We start from the raw sequence: 9680 nt of genomic DNA, 5'->3' as shown, positions 1-9680 counted from the left end.
GTCCTCACAAACGGTACCGGCTAGTTCTCTAGCCGAAATAATGGAGAAGCTCAACAAAATCGATGTCGAGCTCACTCGCATCAAGCCCATGTGGGGAGAGATATCTGACATAAAGAAGAGCCTCGAGTTTGCTCTAGCAGCTATGTCCGATACGGAAAAAAGGGTGGAGGCGGTTGAGAAGAGACTGGAGACTGTCGACTAGTTAGTTTCGGAGGTTGCATCCATCAAGAAGAACATGGAAATCTTCAGATACGAACTGGACGAGCGCGATCAGCTCTCCCGTGTGAAAAACCTAGAAATCAAGAACGTGCCAATGACGAAGGGAGAAAACTTACTTTGCATAGCCAAGAAAATAGGCGAACAGATTGGCTTTGAACTACAACCAGAAGATGTGGACACAGTGACGCGAGTGGCTACCAAGTCCGCCCAGGTTAAGCCGATAATCATCCGTTTTGCAAGCAAACGGAGAAAGGAGGAATTTCTTGCACAATCTAAGAAGGCCAGGAAGATCACCAGTACCGACCTGAAATATTCCGGACCAGAAGCAAAAATTTATGTTAACAACCACTTAACAATCAACAATAAGATTCGGCTCTCGAAAGTTAAAAGCAAGGCACGGGAAGCAGGCTACAGATTTGTATGGGTAAAGAACTGTAAGATCTTAGTGAGAAAAAACGATAATTCACCAGCTTTTTTAGTCAGGAGGGAAGACGACCTCAAGAAAATACTGCTAATTCTATTACTATTGTATACTCTTCCCTCTCCCTCTCCCTCCACACGCCCGCTATCCTCCCTCCCCCTCCACACGCCCGCTACCCTCCCTCTCCCTCCACACACCCGCTATCCTCCCTCCCCCTCCACACGCCCGCTACCCTTCCTCTCCCTCCACACGGCCGCTACCCTCCCTCTCATGTTGCAACTGCATTACTATTATATTTATTATACTCTCACAACATTACCTTATTATATCATCATGTTCACAACTCCTGTCAACTGCAAGATGTTCTCACTTTCTGTACACATTGTAATGTTTTTAAACGTCTACCCTACCTTCTTAACGAACTAATCTTTTGTTACGTTTGATTTGCAACTTCTCGCGGTTTATCAACCCTTCAATCTTAACGAACTAATATGTCACGTTGTGTAATTTTTTGTTTCGACAGTGATTAATTCATTGAAGGATCCTTTTAATTGGTTGTGGTAACTTTGGTTCGTTTTAGATGAGGCGTGTTACATTTTGTATGGTTTGAAAATAAGACAATGACCGACTACCCTGATTTTAACTACCTTTTCCTACCTTGTTTGCTCGCCCAAACGTTTCCGGTTGCTGCAGTCGATAATGTGCTAATATAATGAGACAATTAATTACAAGTACATGAAATTCGCTATAGACAATTCAATTCAAGATGCACAAGATTCTAGGTTAGTGATTTGACTATGGATTGTTAGTTTTGTGAGTTATTTCTATGAGTAGGTATTTTTGGGAATGGCTAGAGACAAAACATGTGTTGCTTTCGATTGGTCTCCGTCCAAATCCCATCCATCAACGTGACCAGCTCGAGAGCAGCCAAGTTGATGGTCCAATCCCAACACCTCCAGAAATTAATTGAATATCGCTCAGCGACAGATGAAATAATGACATGTTTTGCCTCCTGCCGGAGGGTGATGAAGGTGGGATGTGGGTCCTTGTTGGTAAATGATGATGTTGATGACGATGATGATTGAAGAAGATTCATCTTATACTGTTAGGTATAAGGAGCTGCTCCGGTCCGGTGGCATGATAGCCTGGTGTCAGGAACCATTTGGGTCACGTGGGTAGCGCGAGGTTTAGGTCGCGTCAACCTCCCCCAAATCAATGATGAGTTAAGCTTCGCCAGTATGCCGAAAGTAAGGAGTCCACTCTACTAACCTCAAACATAAACATATACTGAAGTGGTTTGCATCAGCAACGTCAAGAGTTCGGGAGTCCCGTGAACACCCCTCTGGTTTGCGCTTGTAAAAAATAAGTTAGATCCAGCTTCAGTTTGTTCGTCTTCGCCTCTGCAGTCACGCCACTCCAAATAGCTCCTGGCTCCAGTCTATACAGCTTCTCGTTCCAGTAGAGGTAATGACACATATTTATCATATGTACAATACAGAACATACTTCAAGTCTTTCGTCCACACTCAAAATAGTCATTTCAATATTTAATTTGAATGAGGGCGTCCATCCGACATAACGAATGTTTCCGAGACGGGAGATTTTACCCCACTTCAAAGTCATGGTCATTCGCTCTATCGTTTGATACCCCCCGTTCGCTTCAAATATCAAAGAATGGTAGAAAATGATATCCTCGACTTCCGGCGCTAAGGATCAGGGATACTGGAATCATCAGGTCGTGAATCTGAAATCATCCGATCTCCGTCAGCTCAAACGGTTTCAGTCGGAGTCAATTTCCAACCTAATTCTGGATGACTTCTCCTCCTATAGTGGGGTAAGTACTTATAGAATTTAACAGGAAGGACGTCAGAAATCGCCGAGACAACTTCATGTTCGTCACGATCCCTTCGTTCTGTCAGCGAGAAAATCCTCCTCACACGCCAGACAAGAATAGCATAGCCCTTATCCGCTTTGTTTCTTTGTCCACCAAGCCAACTCAAGTAGGAAAGCCCATTAGCAATCTTCGTTCCCTTCGATTTGAACTCCGTGAAAGCGTCTTCTCACCAGCTGAAAATACTCGAAACAGGGGTCTATTCAGGGTGACTATCTAAGGCTGGTCCTCCAACACCTTCGACAGAAACCGATGCTTTTACGGGAATAACTCAACCACACCTGAGCAGGGGAAAAGCCGGCGCTGCTCTACTGAAATAGACTTTATCTCGGTATCCAGGGTTATCGACTTTGCTAACACAATAGTCCCTATTAGGCAAGCCAATCACAAATTTCGTTCCCTTCGCTTTTGTCGCTTTGATAAGATAGGACAGCCTACGGAAAATTCGTACACTTCGTCCCCGCCAAACTTATGAAAAATGAAAATCTCACTTGATAGAATAGGAATGCCAGACAGATGCATTCTCTCGGCGGCTAGTTTCAATCCGCTGCGTTATCCCGATTCAAAGATGAATGAAAATTATATGCTAACAGAGAAACCCCTGTAATAACTACAATAGACCGTAGCCTTCAAAAAGTTCGTAAAACGGACTTGGAAGTAGGTATTAGTGGTACGTAGGTATACGCACGTGGCTCTAATAGTTGAAATAATGGTGCGCTCGCGGCACACGGGTAAGTGAGAATGATGTTTGAATCAGTTATATTTAATTAAATATATTTTATGAATTCCGTGAAGAATAAGTTGAATTCCCAAGGAGGATACGATAACTCATTGTCAAATAACAGGCATTGAAGCATATAATTAACCTTTCCATTCGTTACCACTCCGCCTATAGGTATCTGATTGTTTCGACTAATAACCGTCCGCCGAATTATAAAAACATCGCATAATTACAATGGTTTATATTTTATAAATTTTGACGCTAAATAAAAATTTAAATTGCAAAAAATAGTCTAACTCATAAATAATGTCTATTGTTGAATGATCTAAAGCGGTTTCAGGTTAACCGCTCTTCGTCCCTTTTGTAATAGCCAAGACCCGGTCGGTTTCAATGCAATAGGTGATTTATGGCCTCCTTTGCTAACGGGTCCGGACTATTGTCGCAAGTTCTTCCGTTCAAGATTTTAACACAATTACCTATAGTACTCAAGTTAAATACCCTTACTTCAAAATAAAATTGAATTATTTGGTTTACATTAGGGAAATAAGTGTTAATAATTAGATTATAATAGACTTACCGATACATCTTAGTGTCAACAATCTAAATAATTATAATAAAACAAACACAGTCACATGCAGTAAAACACTCATGCTGTTAGAAAACCACACCTTCTACACTAAATGACTTTAGCCGTGTTCGCGTCCCGACGATTAATTCTTGTTGATGCGTTTCCTAGTTTTTACTGACTCAACTATCTTAAAACGCTGACCGATCCTGATTATTCCTGACCGTCTCCCAGACCTTGAAACTCTGACCCCCTTGACTCTATTTGATCGTCTCCCAACGCTTTCAAACTGACTATCTTGAACCGCTTTTTTCACCCTCGATTATCGACTTCCTTCTCCCGTTCTTCAACGCTAACTGTCTCGACTGTCTCCCCGCGCTTTCAAATCCAGACTCTCTTCCCAAACCAACCCCGCCTTTCGCCATATGCGATTTCTAATTTATGTCTCCTGAATTCTCGAAATGTCGTATATCCAAGGACAGAAACGCACTAAAAGACCCAATCAATTATGAGCTCTAGAACCCGTCACATTAATTTAAATCGTTTCAAAACCAATAAATTGTTACTTCTCAAGTAAACTGTCCAATTCTTTGTGCAAAGGATGAAACTTGACCCTTCCAGTCCAGTGTCGTGTTGGCCTACCAGCATTTTAGCCTCTTTTCAAATTACCAACCTAATTCTAGGATGTAGTAAATAATTATGATGTAATAGTTTTATTTTTAAATCTTCTTACGGGATCTTAATTTACTTAGGCAAATTCCAAACTCGTCCTGTTAAAATGTTATTTACCTCGCTATTCATAATTATAATTTGTCTAAATTCTTAGAAAAATTACGTAACTATATTTAACGGCGTATTTCATACTTAGAAAGTCACTTAGTAGCATTGCTCAACCTAGTTGAATTGTTTCTTATTGATCTTGTTAGGGTTTTTTTTTCTATCCGCCCCAAACTAAATTCGTCGCTACTCCACTGAATAAAATCTAAGAATTCAAACCACCCCGGAGGTCTCTGACGATACAGTGCATGTTCCTATTTTTTTCTCTAGTACCATAATAAATCTAAGCACTTGTTTTAAAATCAGTTGTCCAACATCTGGTAATTCCCTATGTCGTGAGACCAACTGAAAATTTCTTTCCCACCATAATAAATCAATAATAAAAAAAAATTATCCCAGGGCGAGTCCATCACAACATCATATTATAATGTACTTCATATTTCAAATGTCACTCGATAATTTAACTCGGAATTCTGTAATACTGATGTGCGAATGGCTCATTAAGCGTTCATTTCCAAGTGCACATTTATGTTACTCACAATGTATTATGCTTCTATAGGATCCACTCCTTTTCGTAACGAACAATTACTTAGAGATATTACTATTATTCTATTTTATTTTCTGCAGATAATACTATATTATACCTCACATTCTGTTCACGCATTCTCTGTTATTGACCCTCAACTGAAAAAGAGTCACTGCTTTTAAGTATTTTTCATCAGAACGTACGCGGTCTGATAACTAAAACTGACACATTTCTTCGTAGTGTTACGAGCGGTGATTATGACGTTATCGGCATAACAGAGACTTGGCTTACAAATACTATTTCAGATTGTGAGCTTTTTGACTCAAGATACAACGTATTCCGACGCGACAGAAGTATCGAAGGTGTAACCATGGGTGGTGGTGTGCTCCTGGCTGTCAAAAAGGAAATCAATGCAATTTGTAATTACTAATGGTGTTCTACGGATGAGGACATATGGGTTACTCTTCGCATCCCACGTGCAACTGGATTCACTAACGTTCATCTCTGTTGTACCTACCTGTCAAAAATTTTCAACTTCAATGCTCGAATCACCGCCTTCTCGAATGATCTAGGTATTAAGCTTTTGAATCAACCAGACGGCAAGTTTCATATCATAGGAGACTTTAACCTACCCGATATTACCTGGACTCTTCCTGTGGGTGAGGTTAACCTGATTCCTAGCAACTACACTTCTACAATAAGCTCAACATTTATCGACAATATTAATTACTGTAACCTCCACCAATATAATGGTATTCAAAATACATTAGGAAGAATTCTTGATCTTGTTCTCTGTAATTTTTTGGTACGCGTAGCTCCCGCAAACGATCCGTTGGTTCCTGAGGATGCTCATCATAAATCCATATTTATCACTGCTGAGTTCGTTGAACCCCCGGTCATAAAGGAAAACTCAATTAAACGGCCCTCATTCCACAAGGCTAATTATGATGACATAAGAGATAGCCTGGCACAAGAAGATTGGAACGCACTTAACCTTACCGATTCCGTCAATCCTGCAGTATCGCATTTTTACAATATTATTAATAATTTGATCGCTGATAAGGTTCCATTGAGGCGTACTGGTAAATATTCCTACCCCCCGTGGTATAGCTCATCATTAATAAAACTTATTCGTGAAAAGCAGAAATTTCACAGACTATATACAACCTACAAGAACCCTTCCAATTACATTACTTTTTCAAGGCTACGCACCAGACAGAAAAAAATGGCAAAAAAATGTCACGAAGACTTTATTAATAATGCTGAAGAGAATATCGCCAAAGATCCCAAGGCATTCTGGTCATATGTTAAATCAAAAAAACTATCAGCATCTATTCCTAGCGTATTAAATCTTAAGGATGTAACAGCCGAGGGTGGACAGGCAGTCTGTGATTTATTTGCTGATTACTTTCATTCTGTCTACGAAACGGCTGACCCTCTGGGGATTTCCTGCGATGACTCTGTAGTTAAGCAGGTTTGTGCGATGGGATCAGTTTTTATCGATGCTGACCTCGTGTCTAAATATTTAAAACGGCTCGATTCTAGCAAGGGAGCTGGGCCGGATGGTATCCCACCACTGTTCATTACCGAGTGCGCAAATCATTTGGAACTCCCGCTATCAATACTGTTTAATATATCGATCGAGACTGGTACATTTTCAGATATATGGAAAAGAGCCTACATCACACCAATTCAAAAATCGGGAACTAAGTGTGAAGCAGATAATTATAGACCCATTTCCAAGCTTTGCATTTTTTCAAAGGTGTTCGAAAACATAGTCTATGACCAGTTATTCCCTGTGGTAAAGAATTCGATCAACGAATTTCAGTATGGATTCTTTGCAGGTCGCTCTGTTGCTACTAATCTTATAACTTTTACAAACTTCTTGTCTGCCTCCATGGATAAACGTGTGCAAGTTGATACAATCTATACCGACTATAGCAAGGCTTTTGACAAGATCAACCACAACATTCTGCTTAGAAAACTTGCCAATCATGGTATTCATGGAGATCTCCTTCGTTGGTTATCCTCATACGTAACAAACAGGTCCCAGGCTGTGACAGTGGGTGGATTTTCCTCGGTCTGGAAAATCATTACTTCCGGTGTGCCTCAGGGGTCCATTTTGGGTCCTTTGCTTTTCTCTATCTATATTAATGATATTACGACATGTTTTCACAACGCTCAAATTTTACTATTTGCTGACAATATGAAGATATACCTTCCTATAAGCTCCCCGGACTGTTCTGCGCGTTTACAAGCAGATCTTGATCGACTGACGGATTACTGTCTCAGAAATAAGCTTTTTATCAATATTTCTAAATGTTGCAAAGTCACATTCACACGTAACCGTGTGAAAATACTGCATGATTACACCATTTCTGGATCGATTTTAACAAATAAAGACTATGTGCGTGATCTCGGGGTTTTCTTGGACTCTAAACTTACCTTTGATAAACACGTTGATAACATTGTCACCAAAGCATCAAAAAGTCTAGGTTTTGTACTGAGAACATGCAAATTTTTCAAAAATACTAAGACATATCTGGCTCTCTACAATTCACATGTTCGTCCTCACCTGGAGTACTGATCACCGGTTTGGAACCCGCGCTATATTGTTTATGTTAACAGGTTAGAAAGAGTTCAGGAACGATTTCTCAAATTACTCAATTTTAAATCATTTAACATATACAACTCTTACGACGAAATCGAGAAACAGTTTCAAATCACGAAACTACTCAACAGGAGGATTGTCGCTGATCAGATGCTCTTGTATAAAATTATTAACTCTAAAGTTGACTGCCCGGAGTTGGTAAACAAAATAAATTTCCATGCGCCAATTCGATACAGCAGACAAAATACCCTTTTCTACATTGATAGATGCAATACCAATTCCAACCGTAATGAATTTATGCAAAGGACATGTAACTACTATAATAATAAATTTGCAAATATAGACACTCGTGCTGACATATTCACAGCTAGTTACTATCACTACAGAATTTCATTGTATCACATTCTAACTCATATTAACCACTGTTAAAATGATTGTACCTAATATTTTAATATTACCTGCGTGGCAACTTTTCCTCATCCCTCTCCTCCCCTTTCCCGTTCCAACCCAAGTCTATTTAAGTACAGTTAAAATCACTTTTATTTATTGCTGTTTATGGTAGGCATATTATAGGTTTATCGTTTGCAGGTTAGTTTTATGTTTCTATATATATCTGTGAACATTAATAATTGGTCTGTTTTTTGTTTTTCTCTTATGTATATCATATTACTAAGACTGTTAATGTTCCTAAAATAAATAAATAAATAAAATATGTTGTTTCAAATCAGTAAAAAATAAACAAGTGAAACTCAGATCGTATTGTCATAATTGTGATTTACATGCGTTAGTACTATATATATTATTTATTTTTTTATGAATAACAATTATTGTAATAACTGCTATAAAACGATTCGGGAGAAATAATTTTACTTAAAGCTTGACTAATTCGTGGTGATATTACTGACCTGGGCATATGGATAAAATTTATGTTTTCTGTTTATTTCTTTCTTGGAGTGAATTTCAACACTAACATGATAAAATTTCCTTATTTTAACTTATATGTATTGTAATCATTTAAAAAAAAATCCTTATTGATATAAGGTTTTCTACAGTGAGTTTCCTGGAATACGAGTACTTTAATATTTTCGTCTAATATATTTTTTTATGTGAGTACCGCACAAGTGCATCCAATTGTGTGAAGCCAGTGAGAGATGGCATTCCAATAGGCGAATATTGTCAGGTTGAGGGTGGCGGGGAGGGAAGGAGATGGAGAAGAGGAGGATGAAAAAGTACCTATGTAGCTACTCAAACCTGAAATTCACTAAATACGGCATTCAAAAATGACCATATAAATATGGGAAATAACCATATAGTGACGTTTTGGAGGATAGTTAAATTTATCGCATGAAACCTGTGACCGGAGATTTGACAGGTTGAACTTCACAGGTTAGGTTTCCCACCACTTTCTTATGGTGTTCTAAGGAATCAGAAATATGGACACTCAAAAGTACAGGGGGACCAAGAAGGAGAACCAAAGTTTTCAGAATTCAAATAAATAAATTATATCGATTAGCAGGAGAAAGACTCCAAGTGGTGGGTGTCCACAAGATGTCCAGAGGGAGCGGCCAAGTTGACAGATTTACACAGGAAAATGGAGAATTTGGATTATTATGTTGTATTAGAAAGAAAAAACGTATGAAAATACATTTAAAAAAAGTATGACGTGAGATCTGGCTTAAATAGTAATATTTTGTTTGCTCTTGCCCTTGCCTTTATGACTGGCCATGGATAATTGGACATATTTGGGAATTGGTAGTGAGACAATGTAAGATATGGATGTTGTTGTTGCAGTGTTTATTGAGAGTCAGGATAATACATTTATTGAGTCAGTTGCCGTGACGAGGAGATGATGTAGGACAGATGTTGAATACTCCGGTTGCTGCGATGATGTGGTGGTCAAGCGCGGGTCAGTGAGTCGATGCCGGGCGCTGGTGACCGGGACTCGATGAA

The 9680-nt window shown here is 39.1% G+C and overlaps 1 protein-coding gene across 1 annotated transcript in view; it reads left to right on the top strand.

Annotated features, from left to right (window-relative positions):
• The first annotated feature begins 235 nt into the window (after window positions 1–235).
• The window catches only part of LOC149420265 (nose resistant to fluoxetine protein 6-like), a 30573-nt gene continuing 21128 nt past the window's right edge, over window positions 236–9680 (top strand). The window contains exon 1 of the mRNA XM_089636330.1: window positions 236–515. Coding sequence (XP_089492456.1) covers window positions 236–515 — 280 coding nt within the window. The remainder of the gene's footprint in view (window positions 516–9680) is intronic.

The sequence above is a fragment of the Hesperophylax consimilis genome, chromosome 10, assembly GCF_061612785.1.
Source record: "Hesperophylax consimilis isolate HC1 chromosome 10, BYU_Hcon_1.0, whole genome shotgun sequence".
Lineage (NCBI taxonomy): Eukaryota > Metazoa > Arthropoda > Insecta > Trichoptera > Limnephilidae > Hesperophylax > Hesperophylax consimilis.
The sequence above is the reverse complement of the archived record's forward strand: the minus strand, read 5'-3'. Positions and strand labels throughout refer to the sequence as shown.